The 22,191-nt window shown below is 49.0% G+C and overlaps 1 protein-coding gene across 2 annotated transcripts in view; it reads right to left on the bottom strand.

The window, feature by feature from the left end:
• GRIK3 (glutamate ionotropic receptor kainate type subunit 3) overlaps positions 1 to 22,191 on the bottom strand; it is a 238,118-nt gene that overhangs the window by 83,001 nt on the left and 132,926 nt on the right. For both annotated transcript variants that reach the window (XM_070076997.1, XM_051832149.2), the window contains exon 2: positions 7,494 to 7,670. In XM_070076997.1, coding sequence (XP_069933098.1) covers positions 7,494 to 7,670 — 177 coding nt within the window. The remainder of the gene's footprint in view (positions 1 to 7,493; positions 7,671 to 22,191) is intronic.

The following is a 22,191-nucleotide window of genomic DNA, read 5'->3' as shown; positions in this document are numbered from 1 at the left end:
CTCACTGCCCCTGTCCCAGCCTTGTCTTGGGACTGGTCAGAGCCAGTGGGATGTCGTGAAACCTCCCTGCCGAGAGAGGGGGCATGAGAGCTGGCGCTGCAGCAGCTGTGTCAGTAAAGGGAGCCGCAGGACTGCGAGCACTCAGTGTGAGCAGAGCCAAGGGAGCCACAGGGGCCAGGTGGAGTGAAGCCCTGGGCTCCGGTCACGTGAACCAATCTGCTCTCTTCTCGCCCGAGTATTTCTACCATTTACTACCAGAAAGCCCCAACTCAGCACCAACCCAACATCAGTGAACTCACCAGCCTGTGGCTGTGGGAATACTACACACATGTGTATACACACACACACACACACACGCATGTATGAACCTGTGATGCGTGAAGGAGGAGGCAGGACAGGGTACCTGGGTGTGAGCACGCAGTTGATTCATGACCCGCCAGGGACAGGCCTGCCACAAAGATTCGCAGGGCTCAGGGACAGAGTGCAAAGGGAGGGCCATGTGTGGCTGAAGACTTAAACCTTGGAAGACAGGGTCAAGCTAACAAACTGGGAAACGCAACATACCCTGTCTCCCTCCCTCGGCAAATGGACCTTTCCCGAGAGCCTGGACAGTCAGGTGAGGCTGGACACCTTCCATGTGCAGTGAGGGGTGGGCGAGGCCCCCAGCCCCCCGGCCTGCCCCCTTCCCTCATGCCTCTGGCTCCGTCCAGGAATCAGGGGCCTGGCATCTTCCAGGTGGACACCCCAGCCCTTATGGCCAAGCACAGTCAGCACCCTCTGCAAAGCGCTGCCCTTGGTCACACCTAGGGTCTGGAAGTGGGCTCCCTGGAAGCACAGCTCTCTCTCCGGAGGCCGGACCCAGGCCCTGCCAGGGCTCTCAGAGCCAACTGGGCAGGAAGTTCCTGGTTCTAGATGCTCAGAGCAATGCCCCGAGGGCAGGGCACAGGCTCCTGGTGGGTGGGTCTCCTTAGCCCCTCTGCTTGGTTAGGGCAGAGAGGCCTCCCAGGGAAGGGGGCAGCCCCTCAAAAGCACAGGCCCTGGGAGGGGCTCCTCCTTGGCTGGGCTTCAGGGTGGCACCGAATGATCCAGGGTGGCTGGTTTTGAGCTTTGTTCCTCTTGGCTGACACCCACCACCTGCAGTGCCTCCTGGACACGGGAGATGTTATGCAAGTGGTTATTTTTCCTGAGATCTGTGGTTCCCCAAAGACAGCAGAGATGGACCAAGATGAAAGGCACAGCAGTGCAGTGGCAGGGCAGCTAGCTGCTGTCAGAAGTCTTCTGGAACCACCTAGAACATGGGCCAGCAGGGCCGAGAGCATCTCCTGGGAGATGCAGGATTCCTCACAGCCAACGCTCAATGCCAAGTGCAGAAGAGGACACACAGCAGGGCAAGGGGTGGCTTCCCGGTGCTCCTAGGGTGCGGGGATCACAGCTCAAGTCAGCAAAGCCCCATTTTGCCCCTGCTCTGCCACTCGGGGTGAGTGTGTGCCTCAGAGCAACCCCAGTGAAAAGAAGTGCAGAAACAGGAGCTGGGAGCCTGTTGGTAAACTGTCACATCCAGGGACAGGTCTCCTTTTCGGTTCCCTGTCCCCATGGAGGCCCTGCCCTCCCCTGGTCTCCCCCTGGCTCCATCCTTCTGCTGTCTGGGTGCATCAGGTGTGTGCCTCAATCACCCTGTCTGTCACTGTAAAAGACAGTGTCCTCTGTAGGAAGGGACCACTTGAGAGTCACCCTGTGGCCACGGAGGCTGGATACCAACATGGAGGAGTTGGGGACAGTGACAGCCATGGGGGTCTGGACGCACCTTGCTGCCCAGGCCTGAGGTTGTGAGCACCCTTTACAGTCTGTGGGTTTCTCTGATGCTCCACCTCCTGTGTCTACTTTGAACCTTTTAGCTCTTATCTGCTCTCTCTGGCTTCTGTCTTACCACTTCCTGTCTCTAGGCTGTTTTCTCCTAGGACTTACAGGCGGAAGGCTTGGTTGAAACACTTGCTTGTCTCATTCTCTCCACCACCACGTACAAGGATCTGCCGCACCCACCCCCCACCCTGTCTTGAGTTTCCTTCTTTGGTCTATGCCTCAAAGCAAGCAGGCAAATGCTACCCCACACAGCCCAAGCTCCTGGGTCAAGCTCTCTCCCCAGCTCCAAGGTGCAGACGCCCTGTCTGACCGAGGCAGAGGAGTGCAGGCCAAGCACAGAGCATGCAGATGCAGAGGACTGTCAGGTGCTCTTGCAGGCAGTGATTTTGAGTTTGACATTGACTGTGAGTGAGGGAGTCACTGCAACAGCAGTCGTAATGCTGAAGATCCTGCTGTGGGGCTGCTGACGGCTGTGATGGCCGGGTTGGATGGCAAAACAGATGATGAAGCCGACGCTGTGACCACAGGGCTGGGATGGGGATGCCGACCTTGGGGTTGACGAGACCCGCTGTCACAGCAATGAGGATGGTGACAGGAGGAGTGTTGAGAGAAGAAGTGGTAACAAAGCCGACGGTGACGCCGTTATGAGGGGGATGGTGGTGGTGTTGGCACTGATGAGACTGGTGATGATGACGACGTTAAGGCTGTGACAGTGACAGTAATGATGACAGCAGGAAGGAGGAGCATGAGGTTGGTGATGGTGACGGTGATGGTGTGGCTCCCATGGTAGCCATAGGGGAGATGACAGCAGGGGGTGCTGCTTGTACTGCTGATGTTGTTAAGCGTGGAGGTGACGCCACTGTCGATGGTGATGCTGGTGCAGGGGTGTGGCACTACTGACGGTGAGAGTGAGACAATGTTGATATTGCAGATGACAACAAAACCGCCACGCCAGGGTGCCTTCTGCCAAGGGGCTGTAATTAGACCCTGCTGTCTGGAAGCTGGAGGTATCAGCCCTGCCCCTTACCTGCTTCTTCTCTTGGTCTCTCTCCACATCCCTTTACCTGGACCTTCCGGGTCCCTTCCATTCTACGAGGCCTTTCCAGCTTGGAGGGACGCTGCGGCCTCCAAGGGACCAGGGCAGGGGTGAGAGTGGCGGTGCCCGCGCAGCCTTACCCCCAGATGTTTCCAGGGCTGCAGCCAACCCTCCTTCTGGCAGCCCTGAGCACACACTGCAGTAATTACATTATTTGTGGCTTCAATTTTGAATCCATTTTCTGGTCATTTTACAGTAACTCAATGGTTCACCATCATTGCAGGAGTCCACAGGCTGAATGCATTCCCGCCCCCTTCCATGGCAATTGTAGTTATAGCAAAAATTATCCCAATCAATTTGTGTCTTAAAAGGAATTGAGCAGCTCGGAGAATAAGTGAAGGCAGAGGAGCCTGGGGAGCGCTGGGTCGATTCCAGGCCCGCGCCGGTCAGGCTTGGAAGAAAACACGGACGCTCTCCGGGTAGCTGGCTCAGGCCCTGCCTGGCAGTCACTCATCTTTTAATTTTCCACAACACATTTAAAAATAAAGACAATAACTGAAAGTCCTTTTTAATGGGGAACAGCCTCCTGGGGCTCACGCAGAGGGAAGGACTGATTCAACCGGAGCAGGCAGGGTAGGCGGTGCCAGGGCCCCGTCCAGCTAGTGGGGAAGGGAGCGGCGGCGGGCGGCGGCAGGAACTTCTGTCTGGGGGAGGCAGGATCAGTGGATTAATCAGAGGTAGGTCCAAATCCAGCCCCTCGGCTGAGTCTTAACAATGCTCCGGTTCGGAAATGCAAAAGTCAAAAGAGAAATAGAGTCCGTGGGAACACAAGGCTCCCCAAAGCATGGGAGGTGCCCAATGAGGGAGCAAGATCCAACCCTAAGCAGAAATGCAGCCAGGGTCAGACCAGCACTTGGGAGCCCAGCAGAGGCCAGCCGCCGGTCTCAGGTGTGTTACCTGAGGGACAACGAGCCGCCTACCTTGGGCTCTGAGACCTCGCACAACATAGTGAAGTGCGCTCAATTAAACATGTGACTTTATGACATCTGAGAGGCCACTGCACCCAGCCATCACACGCTTACCTCTCCCTCACTACCTGGGCGACATGTAGGATGCTCTCAACGCTTTCAAATATTCTCTCTCACCTCCTTCCAGGTGTGCACACCACCACCTCCCCTACAGGTAACCACTAGGCTGTTCCTCAACACTTGGTCTGGAAGGCTCATCCATACTGTGTGTGTTGTGAGATTTTGTTCTTTTTATTCCTGATCGAAATCCCATGGGGTAACTGTACCCCAGTCTGTCTATTCCACCGACGGGCTCTTGATTTATTCCCACCTTTTGGTTCCCATCCCTGAAGCGGCTGGGAGCATCCTGCAGCACAAGTTTTAGGAGATGCAAAGCTCAACAGAGGCAAACAGTTTTCCTGAGAGGCTAAAGTTTTCACACCCACCAGCATCATACAAAAAATACATCTCAACCCCTCCCTCCCACCATACACAGAGAATCAATTAGAAATAGATTCTCAGGGGGACTATGAAAGATGAAATGAGAGATCTCCTAGAAGAAAACACGGGGGAATGCGTTCACGATCTTAGGACAAAGGCTTCCTACACAGGACACAGAAGACATGAATGATGATGGAAAATATTGATGCACTGGACTTCTTTTGCTCCCCAAAAGCTACTACTGGCCGGGTGAGTGGCCTAGCAGGTAAGGTGCCCATGCCCCACATCAGATCCCATATCAAAGTGTCTGGGTCTAATCCCAGCTCCACCAGCTGGTTCCAGTTTCCTGCTAGAGCAGACCCTAGGAAGCAGCAGGTGACGGCTCAAGAGCTTGGATCCCTGCCACCTGCATGGAAGACCTGCACTGAGTTCCGTTCCTAGCCCTAGGCCCTTGCTCCAGCACAGCTCTGTTTCTATAGACATTTGGAGAATGAAAGAGTGAATAGGGCTCTCTCTATCTCTCAAATAAATTATAAGTAAATAAATAAGAGACTAGTAAGAGTGTGCAATGGGGGCCAGCACTGTGGTGTAGTGGATAAAGCCACCACCTGCAGTGCCGGAATCCCATATGGGTGCTAGTTCAACTCATGGTTGCTCCTCTTCTGATCCAGCTCTCTGCTGTGGCCTGGGAAAGCAGTAGGAGATGGCCCAAGTCCTTGGGCCCCTGAACTCGCATGGGAAGACCTGGAGGAAGCTCTTGGCTCCTGGCTTTGTATTGGCGCAGCTCTGGCCATTGTGGCCAATTGGGAGTGAATCAGCAGATGAAAGACCTCTCTCTCTCTCTGTTTCTCTCTGTTTTTTCCCTCCTTCTGCCTCAGCCTCTCTAACTCTGCCTTTCAAACAAATAAATCAATCTTTAAAAACAAAGAGTGTGGGGCCATGCTGTGGCTCATTTGGTTAATCCTCTGCCTGCGGTGCTGGCATCCCAGATGGGTGCTGGGTTCTAGTCCCAGTTGCTTCTCTTCCAGGCCAGCTCTCTGCTGTGGCCCGGGAGGGCAGTGGAGGATGGCCCAGGTGCTTGGGCTCCTGCACCCACGTGGGAGACCAGGAAGAAGCACCTGGCTCCTGGCTTCGGATCGGCGCAGCACCAGCTGTAGCGGCCATTTGGGGAGTGAACCAGCAGAAGGAAGACCTTTCTCTCTGTCTCTCTCTCTTTCCCTATCTATATCTCTACCTGTCAAATAAATAAATAATAATAATAAAGACATTTAAAAAAACAAAGAGTGTGCAATGGATATCACACACATATACACACACATACAAATGCACACACACACAGGTACTTTAAAAATTCATAGAAAAATGGAACTAAAAGATACATTAAATTTGGTGCAGAAAAAAATTTGAAACCCATGTACAGTTTTGTCCTAATACACATTTTTCATGAATGTACTGAAAATTCCTCAATTTTTAAAAAGTGGCTTAAAGGCTTAAAAAGGCACTCCAAGAAGAGACGATTCAAATGACCTATTAGCAGGAGAGAATGTGCTCAATATCCCTCGTCATCAGGGGAATACGGAAGAAAGCCACAGTGAGCTATCCACTACAGAAACCACCAGCATGGCCAAAATTGCAAGATACAAGTGACTTTCCCACTCTCAGTGCAGACACAGAGCAAGCGCCAGGCTCGTGCGCTGGTGGAGGAGAGCGGATCAGAGCCACAACTCCCGACACAGCTGGGCCCGCCCACTCTGCACTCCTACGTATACACCCAGCAAACAGAGCGCGTGTGCACACCACAACACATGGACAAGCGTGTGTGTAGCAGTATTGCCCGTGAGAGCTCCAAATGGAACCAACCCAAAGGTGCGACAGCAGTAAAACAAACTTACAAACTGTGGCAGCTACTCAGATCAGGGTCCCCATACATCAGTGCAGAAGGGACTACTGCTATGGCCAACAACATCGACGGCTCTCAAGGACAGACTGCCCAGCAAAAGGAGCGAGGCTCAAAAAGTAGACACGGCATGGCTCTGTGTACGTGAAGTGCACACAAAGGCAACACTAGTGTGCAGCACTAGGGCCCTGGGTGGGGAGTAATGACTGCAAGGGCTGTGGCGGAAGCCTGCTTGGTCTCTAGCTTGATCTGAGTGGTGCTTATGTTTGTCTTGAGCTAGCTGGAGTAGGTGTCTGTTTCATGTAACCACACACTCCCGGGTCAAGTCAAGGGTCCATCTTCCCTTTCCTGACTTAAAGCCTGCAACTCCCAGTCCAGCACCTGCTGTTTCAGTCACATCAGCCACAAGCCCCACGGCGGCAGGGGCTGCCCATCGCTGCCGTGTCCACCTCAGGACCTCAACAGCTCAACGAAGATTTTCAAGGGCATCAGTTTGCCTCTTTCAAATAACCAGCATTTTCCATTCTGCTTCCAGTCTTACCCTGTTTCTCATTCTTCCCCACCATCCTTGACCCATTAACTGCTGCCTCCCAGCGTCCACCTTAGCAGGCGGCTGGAATCAGAAGCAGAGCCTGGACTTGAACCCAGACACTCTGCTATGGGACAAGGGCATCTTAACTACTAGGCAACGTCTATGTCTGGATAGGTTTTCAGTGCAAGAAAGCCACTAGTTTTCACAGCAAGGTGACTGCGAAATAGCTAAGAGAGAAACCGTGCATGTTCTCATCACAAAGAAAAGACCAATGTGTGCGGTGATGGATCGGCTGATTACTGATTCGACCTCTCCACAATGTAAACACGCACCAAAACATCACCTTGAACCCCATAAATAGTTACGATTATTATGTGTCCACTAAAAATAAAATAAAACGAACAAAGGAAGCAGTGAGTTTGCCAAGTGCCTGATTTGGTTCAGAGATATTGGAGACCGGGGCTGGCTGCCTTACTGCCGGTCCCAGCCCAGACTGAGGCTCCCACCCTCTCACCCCCACCCCTGCAGCCTCTCACAGCCTGTGCCAGTGGCACTGCTCCTGCTCCCCGGGGACTGCACTGGGCCTAGGGCAGGGAGGGCCCAGGACCACACACAAAGGACTCCAGGCTCCAAAAACCACCCAGAGCTCCGGCCCACGGGCAGGACCTTGGACAATGAACACAGCCCCGCCCCTGCCCCCTCTGGGAAGACAGCACTCACCCTTCTTGGTGGCCTCAAAGCTGTCATGGAAGTGGATCCTCTGGATGTCATAGGTCAAGGTCGTGTTGGGCAGCAGAGTCCTGTTCCTGTTGATGATGTTGGCAGAAAACCGAAAGGCGTGCTCCTCGGCGTTCATGACCTGGGCGTTGGGGCCGTCGGCATACTCGAAGATTCCCCCTGTGAGATAGGCAACATGGTGTGTGCCGGGGAAGCAAGGGTTCCCTACCCCCACCAGTCACTAAAATCCCAGATAACGGCCACAACTAGAAACTGCCTGAGCACGAGAAATAAACAAGCCCTTCCAGTTCATTTCACTCAACTAGCAACTTCCTGATGACAGAGCCCGACAGGGCCAAAATAAAATTACCCACTTATTAACACTGCTCTGAAAATTCTCCACTGGGCTCCGGCAAGGGGAATCTACCAGGATATTATAACAACGCCATGGCCATGTAGAGGTTTATTCCAGGGATGTAAGACTGGTTCACTATGAGGAAATCTATGAATATCATTCGACCACATCAGTAGTTCAAAGGCGAAAACAAACCCAGACGACATCTGAGCAACTCGCAAAATGCAGGAAAGCTCTTGATGAAATCCAATATCCACTGCTGTTAAGAACGCTTAATAAAACTGCTCCAGAAGAGACAGTCCCTTGAAGCATCTGGAGCTCAAATCGCTCTTTGATATCACACTAATGGTGAAACACCAGAGGCACCCTCATTAAAGAGAAACAACAGCAAAACAAGACTTGGCAAAGATTTATGCCACACCATTCACGGACGAAATAAAAGAGGAAATGAATTTAGAGGCAGGACTTTTGGAAGGAAGTAAATTCTTATTTGTAAATGATAGAAACGTCCCCTGAAAAACCCTTAAAATGTTCCCTAAGTAGGAAAACAAGTAAGAGCCAGTGGAGAAGTTAAATGATCAGTTCGCACAAATTAATAGTGTTTTTTTTTTTTTTTCATATCAGTGACAGCCAGTAGGAAAACTTCACGGCTGAAGGGTTTTCTTCACAACATCAGCAAAAATTTAAATAAGTAATAATAAACCAAGTCGGGAGGGTGCAATTTTCAATTTTAAAGTGAAAATACCTTAAAGTCAGAGATACAAACACCAAGACGAGAACGCACGTGGATGGTAAGGATCGAGGGGAGAGGTGTCAAGTTTCTCCAAATTAATTCTTCAGTTTAAATGAAGGATTTATTTATTTTGAAAGGCAGAGTTACAGAGGGAGAGACACAGAAAAAGAGAGAGATCGTCCCTCCACTGGCTCACTCCTCAAAAGGCCACAACAGCCAGGGCTGGGCCAGGCCAAAGCCTGGAGCCTGGAACTCCATTCGGGTCTCTCGCACGGGTGGCCAGGACCCAAGCACTTGGACCATCTTCCACTGTTTTCCCAGGCGCATTAGCAGGGAGCTGGATTGGCAGTGGAGCAGCCGGGACTCAACCAGCGCTCATAAGGGATGCCGGCATAGGAGGCGGCAGCTTAACGTGTAGCACCACAATGCCAGCCCCAATTTTCCAGCTGAATTCAATTCCAATCAGCATTGTGGAAGAATTTTTTTTAACTTGATAGAATGACTCTAAAATGTATCTGGGAGATGAAACATAAGCTGGTGATCAAAACATGTTTTAATGATGAGAGGTGACTTGTGCTGCCAGATTTTACAATATATCATTAAGCCAAACTAATTAAAACCATGTTGTGGGAGCAAATGAAAACACAGATAGATCAACAGAAGGACAGAAAGGCCCTAGAAGGCTCAAGTAGAGACAGGCACTTAGGACATGAAACAGGTGGCTCTTTCCATGTAGCAAGTAAAGGATGGGAGATTCATTAACTGTGCTGTGGCAACGATTCAATTAGTTGGGAGAAATTGTAGTTGGACCCTAATCTTAATCCAGGCATCAAAATGAACTCGATGGATTAAAGACGAAATAACAAGGAAACAAGGGAAGAAAGCACCATGGAACTTCCAGAAAGAAAACAGAGATGAGCAGCATCCGGTTGGAGTCAGAGGCTTTCTAAGCATTTCAATGAAGTCAGAAACTGCAGGAGAAAGATTGGTAACTGCGGAACTCACATAAAGCTCCTGTATACCAACACCATCATAAACAAAATCAAGTGGCAGACAACAGGCTTGGGGAAGATATTTATAAGACATATCACAACATGAAGGCTGACGGTCTTATTCTTTTTTCTTAGATTTATTTATTTATTTGAAAGTCAGAGTTACACAGAGAGAGAAGGAGAGGCAGAGAGAAAGAGAGAGAGATAGGGAGAGAGAGAGAGAGAGAGAGAGAGAGAGGTCTTCTATCCCGCTGGTTCATTCCCCAGATGGCCACAATGGCCGGAGCTGGGCTGATCCAAAGCCAGGAACCAGGAGCTTCCTCCAGATCTCCCACACGGGTGCAGGCACCCAAGGACCTGGGCAGTCTTCCACTGCTTTCCCAGGCCATAGCAGAGAGCTGAATCAGAAGTGCCCATATGGGATGCCAGCACTGCAGGTGGCGGCTTTACCCACTAAGCCACAGTGCAGGCCCCGATGGTCTTATTCTATAAACAACAACAACAAATACAAATCCTCCAACAGAAAAATGTATGGAGGACAAGTCGGGATGTTTTGCCAAAGAGAACAGTACTGCAAATGAGCTGTTCATGCATGAAGAAAAACGCAGCCTGCCTAACAATGAAATCAACTCAGTTCCAACCAGCAGTGAGAAACCAGGTTTCGTCACCTAATTGGCAAAATAGAAAAGAAACTATAACACCCAACTTTGATGAGGCTGTTTGGAAATAGACACTTGCTCAGCTGTCAGTGCAGAGGGGAAATGGAGCACCCGGCCTCACTTCACAGTCGCCAGAAGTTTCTCCAAGCCTTAAACAGGTTTTCATCTTTGATTTCTAGAAATTTACTCCCACAGCCATGACGGGCACACAGATCACATATGGGGAGCGTGATCTAGAGACATATGACCAGAAAACCACAAATTGTCTGGGGTCAATCGATACAGGAATAAACATCACGTGGCGTGGGAAGTGTCCAGGTCGCATTTTTAGGTGAACGACAAGCATTTTTGCAGGAGATGAAGTAAAATCTCACCTCAGAAGAGACAGAGGAGGAGGAAGAGGAGGAGAAAGAATTTATACTGCTGACATAATGATAGGAGGCATTGCTTATTTTGTTCTTAATGCTTTCTTTTACAAATAGATCCTTTTCAAAGATTATTTACTTACTTGAGACAGGGATGGGGAGAGGGGGAGAGAGAGAGGATAGAGGAGAGAGAGAGAGGGAGAGAGGAGGGTGAGGGGAAGAGAGTGAGAGAGAGAGAGAGAGAGAGAGAATGAATCTTCCATCTGCTGGTTCACTCCCCAAACAGCTACAACAGCCAGGGCTGGTCCAAGCCAAAGCCAGGAACCCAGTGCTCCATCCAGGTCTCCCACATAGGTGGTGGGGGCCATCCTTCACTGCTTTCCCAGGTGCATTAGAAGGGAGCTGGATCAGCAGAACAGCCAGGAGCCAGGACTTGAACTGGTGCTCTGATGTAGGATGCTGGCATTGCAGGTGGTGGCTTGGCTTGCTGAGCCACAATGCTGGCCCCTTGCCAATAAATCTTTATGCTTTAAAAAAAAATCCAACTTCACTGTGGTATTGCTTATACTCCACAAAATTCACCTGCTTGAAGTACACAGTGATTTTTAGTAAATTCTTGAGGGTGTGCTCATCACCGCCACCCAATTTCAGAGCCTTTCCATCACCCGGTAAGATTCCTGCTGCTCATTTACAATCAATTGTCACCACTCATTTACTCCCTGACTCTAGGGATTGCCTTTTCTGAGCGATTCATCGAAGTGGCATCGTGCAAAACGGGGTCTTCTGTATGTGGCTTCTTGTGATTCACATAATGTTTTTGAGGTTTAGCCATGTTGTGGCTGGTATCAGCACTGCTTTCCTTTATTTTTAAGCCTGAGGTAGAAGATCTGCTTTTGTTTATTTATTTTATCATTTATTTGAGAGAGAGTGAGTAAGCACCAGGACTCAAAGCGGGCATTGACAACGTGAGGCAGGTGAACCAAGCATCATCTTAACAGCTAGACCAAAGGCCAGCCCCTCCCTCACTCCTTCCTATTGCTAGGTGATCCTACTTTGTAAGTTTTTATTCACCCACCAGTTGATGAGTCTTTGGGTTGTTTTAATGGTTTTGAGAACTAAAAATAAAGAATGCTTTCTGAGTTTCTCGTTTCTGGTGCAGCATGAAATAAGCTTGGAAGTTGCCATCGCAACCTCCCAGCAAGGAAAAAGCTGAGCCAACGGAAGAATCAGCAACTCTTCCCAGGCCTGCAGGAGACGCGAGGTCGCTGGGCAAACCACTGTCCCTCAAAGGGCGGAGGTGGACAGGTGAATGGGGAGAACTCAGCTCGCCACCGGACACCACCGTGGCAACCTGCAGAAAAACCTAAAGTGTGACAGACGGGCTGCTGGAGGCTTGGTGCCGACAAGTCTGAGACCACGCTCCAGAGGGTCCCATCACAGGGCTCCATTTATCTGGGAGTTGTATTCCTGGAGCTGTGCCAGGCTCTCAGAGAGAACAGTGTGTGTGTGTGTAATATGTGTGTGGTGTGTATAGTGTGTGTGTGTGTGGTATGTATAGTGTCTGTGTATAGTGTGTGTGTGTACTGTGTGTGTATGTATGCGTAATATGTGTGTGGTGTGTAGAGTGTGTGTGTAGTGTGTATGGGATGTGTGTGTATAATGTGTGTATAGTGTATGTGTAGTGTGTGTGGGATGTGTGTGTGTAGTGTGTGTATGGTGTGTGTGTAGTATGTGTTCAGTGTGTATGGTGTGTGTGGGGTGTGTATATGCATATATATAGTGTGTGTAGTGTGTGCATTTAGTGTGTGTGGGGTGTGTGTAGTGTTGGGGGTGGGTATGGTGTGTGTGTGAGTGTGTGTGTAGTATGTAGTGTGTGAGGGGTGTGTGCAGTGTATAGTGTGTGTATAGTGTGTGTGCAGTGTGTGGGGTGTGTGTGCAGTGTGTATGGTGTATGTGTGTATAGTGGGTGTGTAGTGTGTGGGGTGTGTGTAGTGTGTGTGGGGTGTGCGTATGCATGTATATAGTGTGTATGGTGTGTGCAGTGTGTGCATGTAGTGCGTGTGGGGTGTGTGTAGTGTTGGGGGTGGGTATGGTGTGTGTGTGTAGTGTGTGTAGTATGTAGTGTGTGAGGGGTGTGTGCAGTGTATAGTGTGTGTATAGTGTGTGTGCAGTGTGTGGGGTGTGTGTGCAATGTGTGCGTGGGGTATGTGTGCATGTATATAGTGTTATGGTGTGTGTAGTGTACAGTGTCTGTGTGTAGTGTGTGTACAATGTGTGTGGGGTGTGTGTGGGTATGTGTATAGTGTGTAGTGTATGTGCATGTATATAGTGTTATGGTATGTGTGTGTAGTGTGTGTGCAGTGGTGTGTAGTGTGTATTCAATGTGTATGGGGTGTGTGTAGTATGTAGTGGTGTTTAGTGTGCAGTGTGTGTGTGTAGTGTGCAGTGTGTATAGTGTGTATGCAGTGTGTGTGGGGTGTGTGTGTGCATATATATAGTGTTATGGTGTGTGTGTAGTGTATGTATAGTGTGTGCAGTGTGTATGGTGTGTGTGCAATGTGTGTGTGGGGTATGTGTGCATGTATATAGTTATGGTGTGTGTAGTGTGCAGTGTGTGTGTAGTGTGTGTACAATGTGTGTGGGGTGTGTGTAGTGTGCAGTGTGTGTGTAGTGTACAGTGTGTGTGTGGTGTGCAGTGTTATGGTGTGTGTGCAGTGTGTGCAGGGTGTGTGTGGGTGTGTGTATAGTATGTATAGTGTGTGTATGTATGTGCATGAATATAGTGTTATGGTGTGTGTGTACCGTGCAGTGTGTATGGTGTGTATAGTGTGTATGCAATGTGTGTGGGGTGTGTGTGTGTGCACACATATAGTGTTATGGTGTGTGTGTAGTGTGCAGTGTGTGTGTATTGTGTGTGCAGCGTGTGGGTGTGTGTGGCGGGGAAGGGGGTTGGGATCCCGCACTGTGTCACCAGGAGAGAATTCCACGGTACACCAATGGCTCTGCTCTTCTCACCAGGCCGCCCTCGGGGAGCCAGGGGACCACGGCCTGCCCTTCCCAGGCTTCACCGGAGCCTTACTGACCTCCGGGAGGGGACGCACGCAGCTCCACACCATTCTAGCCACCCCATCCCCTCCAAGAGGGTTGGGGAAGTGAGAGACACCTGTGAACTGCACAGTTCACAGGCACAAGCTGGCCAAGGACAGGAGCCTAATCCCAGGCCGTGGAACACTCCCCGCGCCCGACACCTCACCGCAGCAGTGCCCAAGGTCCATTTACAGCAGCTCCCATACCCAGGGCACCTGATCTGGCGGGCAAGGAAAAAAAAAAAAAACTCCAGGGCGCCCTCCCAGGCAAAACTGCAGCCTGCAGCCACAGAGCACGCAGCACCCCAGGCTCAGCCACAGCAGGGGTGGTGGACTCCTCAGAGCAGGACTCGCAGACGTCCACGGTGAGCCCGCCTAGGGTGCTGAAGGGCTGGGCGGACGGCAGGCGGGAACAGAGGGGCAGTGCGCGTGAGGAGGCAGAAAGTCCAAGAGAAATAAGGAGAACGGCCGGCGACCACAACCACCGTCACAGGAATAAAGAAATAAGACCGCCGTTCAGGACCGCCCTTCGAGGAAACGCTGAGCTTGACGGTGTCTCCAGAAAGATCTCCAAACCTGCAAAGCGAAGAGAACAAAGACTGGAAAAGAAAAGCAAGGCCGAACACCCAAGGGCGAGAAATGTGCAATGGGGAAATCAGAAGGAGAAAGAAATGAATGGAAGAAGTGTTCCAAACTGTAATCATGGAGAAGTTCCCCAAATTAACGCCGGACCCCCAGCCACAGATCCAGGATGCTCAGACAGCACCAAGGCAGGAGACGCCACGTTGAAACCGACGCACACCATTTCAGAACAGAGACGCAGGGAAGCCAGGAGCAGGAGGAAAAGGAGACTTTACTCATGGGGCAGAGGTAGGAATTCCGGGGGGCTTCTCCCAGACACTATGCAGGCAAGAAAAGAGTGGAGAGAAACAAAGTGTGGAGTGAATGAAACTCCAACCTGGAATTTCGCACCCGGACAATCAGCCTGCAGGAGCAGGGAGAAACAGAGCCTGCCTTCAGCCAAGCAGGCGTGGGAGGAACCCCGGCCAGGGAGTCCGCCTTGCATCGACTTGCTGGCGGCACCTCTGCCTTTTATAAGCAGCTCCCTAGTGGGAAGGCAAAACCCCACAGAAAGACAGGAGGAAGAACATCAAAGAATCAGTGAAGAGAATACCACAACTTGCTTGTATTATTCCTAAATAATAACAGCAATGATGTATTTGGAGTTAGGCATGCTGTAAGTTTAGGCATAAGCAAAATGAATGACGCAGGATGTGAGGGAGGGATTAGGATCATGTTGCTTCTGTGAAGTACTTGCCCTACCTGTAAAGGGGTATAATTATATTCGAGAGGGGACTTGGATTAGTTATAAATGGATATTGCACACTCTGCACAACTAGTAGAGCGAGAAGTACAGCTGAGACGCTGAGCGGAGAGGAACGGAATCACATGAACAAACACGACTAGAGGCAGAAAGAGAGTGCAAGAGGAAAACAGGAAGAGGGCACAAGGGCAACGAGTAGTGAACAGGGAAACACACAGTGCATGTTCACCCAGCGCGTCAGTTCTCGCTCTAAACATCCACGGTCTATAGGGGCAGGGAGCCATTTTTCTGCCACGGGCCATTCACCTCTTTATGACTTCAACCACGAACCGTGAGCCGTCTGAAATGATCAACTTAAAACTAAGCCTTCGACAGATTCATCGAATTTTGCATCTGGCCTTATTTACCTTGGCGGGGCCAGACCAAATGATTTTGCCTCCCGCACACCCCTTATTTGGCTCACATACCAGACATTCCCCTCCCCTGGTACACATACCCATTAAAAGACAGACATTGTCATCAAAAAACAAGACCCAACTACTATTATATATTGTCTACGGAAAACCTTTTCAAAATATAAGACACACAGATGAAAAGTAAGTGGAGTAAGAGTCATAAAAGCCATATAGGAAAAATCCACAGTGGACATTGTAGTCTGCGGTGAAAGCCTGCCACTTTCCCTTTACGACCACCAACAAGGCAAGGGTGCCTGCTCTTGCCACCTCTCCTCGACGCGGTGCCCACGCTGCGAGTTCTAGCCAGAGCTACGAGGCGAGAAAAAGATCGGCAGCCAAATGCTGGAAAGGAAGAGGTGACGCTGTTTGCTGAGGATCATGTTCTTATAGAAAGAAAGCCCCAAACCTTGCACAAAAAAAACCTACTAGAACTAATAAAAAATGAAGCAAATTAGCAGGGAACCAAATTAAAGCACGAAAGTCAGTGGCATTTCTCCACACTAACAATGAGCAATCTGCAAACGAAATTATAAAAACTTCTATTTACGACGGAAACACGAAGAGCACAAAGAATAAAATAACTACTCAAAGGGATCCATGAATTCAACGCAATCCCCAGAAAAACTCAGTGACTTTTTTTTTTCAGAAATAGAAGAATCTATCCTAAAATGTATGTGTAACCTCTAGGGACCCTGAACAGTGCTGGGATAAGGATTTCTACATGAAAAACAAAAAAGTGGGCCTTTACCTAACACAGTATATACCCAAATTAACTCAAAATGGATCAAAGACATAAATCTAAGACTTCAAGCAATAAAACTCTTAGAAGAAGCCAGAACAAAAGCTTTATGACATCGGACTTGGTGATGATTTTTTGGATATTGCATCAAAGGGACAGGCAAGAAAGGAAAAACCAGGCAAATTAGTGAAAAAAATTTTCAAATTGTGACTCAGAAGACATTTAACAGAGTAAAACAGGCAGCCCACTGAATGGGGGACAAGGCATTTGAAAACCATACACCTGATAAAGAATTAATATCTTGAATATATAGACATCTTCTGAAACTCAATACAAAAAATATTTCAATATGGGCAAAGGACTTGAACAGACATTGTCCCAAAGAAGATACACAAGTGGCCAATAAGCACAAGAAAGATGCTCAACTCCACCAGGCACTAGGGAAATGCAAATCAAAACCTACAATGAGATGTCATGTCACATCCAGTAGGACAGCGCTGTTATAAAGAAAAGAAAACAACTGTTGGCCAGCGCCGCGGCTCACTAGGCTAATCCTCCGCCTAGCGGCGCCGGCACACCGGGTTCTAGTCCCGGTTGGGGCACCAGTTCTGTCCCTGTTGCCCCTCTTCCAGGCCAGCTCTCTGCTGTGGCCAGGGAGTGCAGTGGAGGATGGCCCAAGTGCTTGCGCCCTGCACCCCATGGGAGACCAGGAAAAGCACCTGGCTCCTGGCTCCTGCCATTGGATCAGCGCGGTGCGCCGGCCGCAGCACGCCGGCCGCGGCGGCCATTGGAGGGTGAACCAACGGCAAAGGAAGACCTTTCTATCTGTCTCTCTCTCTCTCACTGTCCACGATGCCTGTCAAAAAAAAAAAAAAAAAAAAAAAAAAAAAAAAAAAAAGCTGTTGATGGGGATGAGGAGAAACTGGAACCCTTGTGCACCCTGGTAGGAATTCCAAGTGGCACAGCTGCTGTGGACAACAGTATGGTGGTGCCTCAAAATATTAGAAGTAGAATTACTGTTCAGCCCAACAATTCCATCTTGGAATACACCCACAAAAATAAAAAGCAGAGATTCAAATAGATACCTATATGCTCATGTTCATAGCTGTATTACTCACAATAGGGAAAACGTGGAAGCAACGCAAGTGTCCTCCGACAGATGAACGGATATGCAGAATGCGGCATCCACACGCAAGGGAATATGAATCAGCCATAAAAAGAAAATTCTGACTACAACATGGATTAAAAACTGAGGACATTTTGCTAAGTGAAATAAGCCAGCCGCAAAAGGACAAATGCTGCATGACTCCGCTTATGTGAGGTGCTTGGTCCCAATGAGACAGAAAGGACAACAGTAGTTGTCAGGGGCTGCAGTGGGAGCAGCAGGGACTCATTGATTATGGGATAGAGCCTTAGTTTTGCAAGACGGTTGAACAGCATTGTCGGTATATTGAATACCCTGAACTACACACTCGAATGTGGTTAAGATGGCAAATTTCTGTTATGTGAATTTTACTACTAGAAAACATCGGAAAAATAATAGATGAAGAAAGACAAACATGCAAATATAGTAAAAAAAAAAAAAAAGTGGGACTAGCTTTGTAAATCCCAGATGGAGAAGACCCTGAGCAAGGACAGTTGTCAGAGAAAAGGAGGCATTATGTAATGAGAAAAAGTTCTCCCAGAAGACACAATAATCCTTAATGCATTCATATCTAACCCCAGAGCATCAAAGTACATGAGGCAAAACTGATAGAACTTCAAAGAGAAATTGATGAATCCATTACATTCATACTTGGAGACAATCACCATCTTTCTACCAGAAACAGATAGAACCAGCTGGCGGAAAATCCGTGAGAGCACAGCTGAGCTCAACAGCACCCCCAATCAGCGGGACATGATGCACATCTGCAGAAGACTTAGGTCCACAACGGGAGAACACACTTCTCCGGGAACATTCATCAGAACAGACCACACTCTAAAGCATAAGGCACACCTTACCACATTTAAGAGAATAGGAATTATCCAGCTCCCTCTCAAACCAAAATGAAATAAACTAGAAATCAATAAAATAATAATACCAGGGAAATTCTCAAACACTTGGAGATTCAACAACATACTTCTAAATAATACATGGATCACAGAAGAAATCTCATGGAAAATTTCCTAAAGCTTTGAACCAAATGAAAATGAAAACACAAGTTATCAAAATTTGTGGAATTCAGCCAAAGCATCGCTTAGAGGAAAATGTATAGCATTGAGCACATATATTAGAAAAGAAAAAAGCTCTAAAATCAATATTCCAAATTTCCACTTTAGGAAACTAGAAAAAGAAAAGCAAATTAAATCCTAAGTAAGCGGAAGAAAAGTAATAATGAAAATAGAGCAGAAATAAATTAAATGGAAAACAGAAAATCAATGAAACTAAAAGCTATTTCAAAAGCAAAAGAAAGTTGGTAAGCCTCTAGCCTGACTAAGAAAAAGAGAGAAGCAATTCTTAGTACCAGAAATGAAAGAGACGGTAGCTCATTGATATTAAAAACACAGTCAGGAAATGTTTTGAACAACTCTATGCCCTAACCTAGATCAAATGAACTGACTCCTTGAAAAACATAACATGACAAAATTCACACAGGAAGAGACAATCAGAGCAAGCCCATAGCTATTAGATTGAATTAATAACTAATAACTTTCCAACACAGAAAGTATCAGGCCCATATGGGTGCATTGGAGATTTCTACCAAATATTTAAGGAAGAAATTATGCCAGTCCTCTACAATCTCTTTCTGAAGAGAGAAGCGGAGGGAATACGTTCTAGCTCATTCTATGAGGCCAGCATTACCCTAATACCAAAGCCAAAGGCATCAGAAGAAACGAAACTACAGACCAGCATCTCGTGACAAGGATGCACAAATCCTCAACAATGTATAAAATCAGATCCAACAATGTATAAAGAGAATCATACATCACAGCTTTTATCCCAGGTATGCAAGTCTGGTCCAACATTCAAAAAAATCAATTAATACAACCCATTCTATCAGAAATCTAAAGAAAAACCCCACATGATCATATCAATAGACTCCAGTGCTCATTCATGATAAAAACTCCAGTAAACTAGGAAGTCCCGGGAACGCTTTCAGCTGGATAGGGAGTATCTACAGCTGACATCATCCTTAATGACAAGAAACCTGACACTTTCCCACTGAAATCAGGAACGAAGCAAAGAGGTTTCCTCTCCACACTGCTTTTCAGCATCACACCTGAAGTTCTCGCCAACACAGTGAGATAAGGAAAGAAAATATTGAAAAGGAAGAAAGAAAACCATCCTTGTTTACAGATTATATGATTATCTATGTGGAAAATCCAGAGGAATCGACAGAAACAACAACCATCAAACTAAAACCTCTTGGAACTAATTACAGCAAGGTAGCAAGATACAAGACTAACATACAGAAGGCAACTGATTTCCTCTATACCAACAATGAACAGGTGGATTTTGAAACAGAGACACAATACTGTGGGGAGCAACTTGGACTAGACTAAGTTACTGGAATTAAGACTTATTCTATGCATCTGCTCTCCCACAATATGGCGCTGAGAAGGGAGAAGCAGCTTCTACACAGCTGCCTCCAGTTCAACCAATAAACAGCAGGACCTGCTCCTGATTGGAGGAGAGCAGTGTACTCGGCGTGTGGGTAGCAGAGTTGGGATTGGCAGAAGAGGACTATAAAGGAGGAGAGAGACAACATGCACCAGGAACATCTAAGGGGAACATCTATCTGAAGGAACACCTGTGCAGCCCCCGAGAGAGCCGGCCGGCGGTGTGCCGCTCCCCCGCGGAAGTGGGGAATGTGGCAGGGGGAACCGCCCTTCCACGGAGGTGGAAGGGACGGTAGCCAACCCGGGAAGAACCAGCAGCAAACCCGGGGAGGGCCGAGCAGACAAAAAGAACAGCGCAGGGTCCTGTGTCATTCCTCCACGAAGAGGGGGAGCGACATAATGGTGCCGTGACTCGGATATGAAGCCTAGGCAGGGCTTAGTGTCGTTCCTCCATGAAGAGGGGGAGCAACATAATGGTGCCGTGACTCAGATAGGAAACCTAGGAGGGAAGAAACGGGAAGAAGTGGAAAATACCGGAGAGAGAGACTAGCAAAGAGCCTAGGGAAAAGCCAGACAGAAAAGGTGCCGGAAGAAGCTATCGAAAGCCTAGGCATAGACTCGGATACGGACTGTGGGAAAGAAGTTAGGATTTAAAGTGAAAGCAAGAAGAAACTTAGACTCAGATACGGACTGCAGGTTGAAAGTGAAAGTGAAACCTATAAGAAACTTAGACTTGGATACGGACTGTGGGGAGAGGCCAGGAGAAATGAGGGAGGAATATTGTTGGAAGAAAACTTAGGGAAACATACCGGGTAGAGAAAAATGTTAGGGAGGATGAAGCCGCGAGTGCAGGCCGAGGCGGAGACGGAAGCCATCTTGGAATTCTTCAAGTCAGCCCGGGGAGCAAGAGGCGAAGATCTGGAACCAGAGGCAGAGACTTGGGCCGCCAGGTTGGAATTTGCCAGGTTAGTCCGGGGAACTTGGATTGAATGCTAGTGGCGGAAACGTGAGCTGGGGCTGTGTGACTCGCGGAGGCTGCTGCACACAGAGAGAGCGTGCGGGGCACAAGTAGATAGGGAACGCTGGGCTGGTGCGAGGCCGTGGTGCGGGTGCGAAGCCGGGAAGCCGCACAGATGAGAGAAGCTGGCTGAAGCGGCTCAGAGCCGGGAAGCCGCCGAGAAGCCGCCGAGAAGCAGCCTCGGGGCGGGCGCCGGGATGCCGCAGGGATAAGAGAAACAGAAGTTTAGAAGTAAAATGAGAGAAATAGGAATGCTGGTAGATAGAAGTAAAATGGGAGAGATAGGAATGCCCGGAGATAGAGATATAGAGAAAAGTAAGGCCTCCCCACAGCACGGCAGTGAGAGAGCTTGGATTCGGTCTGCCTGGCGCGAAGCCGGGAAGCCGCACAGATGAGAGAAGCTGGCTGAAGCGGCTCAGAGCCGGGAAGCCGCCGAGAAGCCGCCGAGAAGCAGCCTCGGGGCAGGCGCCGGGATGCTGCAGGGATAAGAGAAACAGAAGTTTAGAAGTAAAATGAGAGAAATAGGAATGCTGGTAGATAGAAGTAAAATGGGAGAGATAGGAATGCCCAGAGATAGAGATATAGAGAAAAGTAAGGCCTCCCCACAGCACGGCAGTGAGAGAGCTTGGATTCGGTCTGCCTGATTAGTAAGATGATAAGCACCTGTGGGCGGCTACAGGTCACCGAAGACAGGCACGAATTAACATGAATAAGTCTCCCCACAATACGGCAATGAAAAGGCTTGGATTCGGTTTGCCTGATAGGACTTGTAAGCACCTGCAGGCAGTTCTAGCAGAGTAGAGCATGCGCTGCAGGGCACCGAACACAGGCACGCATCAGCGCCTAAAAACCTCCTCGCAACATGGCGAAGAGAGGACCCGGATTCGGTTTGCCTGATTGACAGGACTTGTAAGCACCTGTGGGCAACTCTAGCAAGCAGAGCAGAGTGTATGCTGCGGGGCACCGAAGACAGGTGCGTATCAACGCCAAAAATAAAAAGAAAGGGGGATCTGTGGGGAGCAACTCGGACTAGACTAAGTTACTGGAATTAAGACTTATTCTATGCATCTGCTCTCCCACAATATGGCGCTGAGAAGGGAGAAGCAGCTTCTACACAGCTGCCTCCAGTTCAACCAATAAACAGCAGGACCTGCTCCTGATTGGAGGAGAGCAGTGTACTCGGCGTGTGGGTAGCAGAGTTGGGATTGGCAGAAGAGGACTATAAAGGAGGAGAGAGACAACATGCACCAGGAACATCTAAGGGGAACATCTATCTGAAGGAACACCTGTGCAGCCCCCGAGAGAGCCGGCCGGCGGTGTGCCGCTCCCCCGCGGAAGTGGGGAATGTGGCAGGGGGAACCGCCCTTCCACGGAG

This window comes from Oryctolagus cuniculus, chromosome 7 (assembly GCF_964237555.1).
Source record: "Oryctolagus cuniculus chromosome 7, mOryCun1.1, whole genome shotgun sequence".
In the NCBI taxonomy this organism is placed as follows: domain Eukaryota; kingdom Metazoa; phylum Chordata; class Mammalia; order Lagomorpha; family Leporidae; genus Oryctolagus; species Oryctolagus cuniculus.
This window is presented reverse-complemented; position numbering and strand designations above follow the sequence as displayed.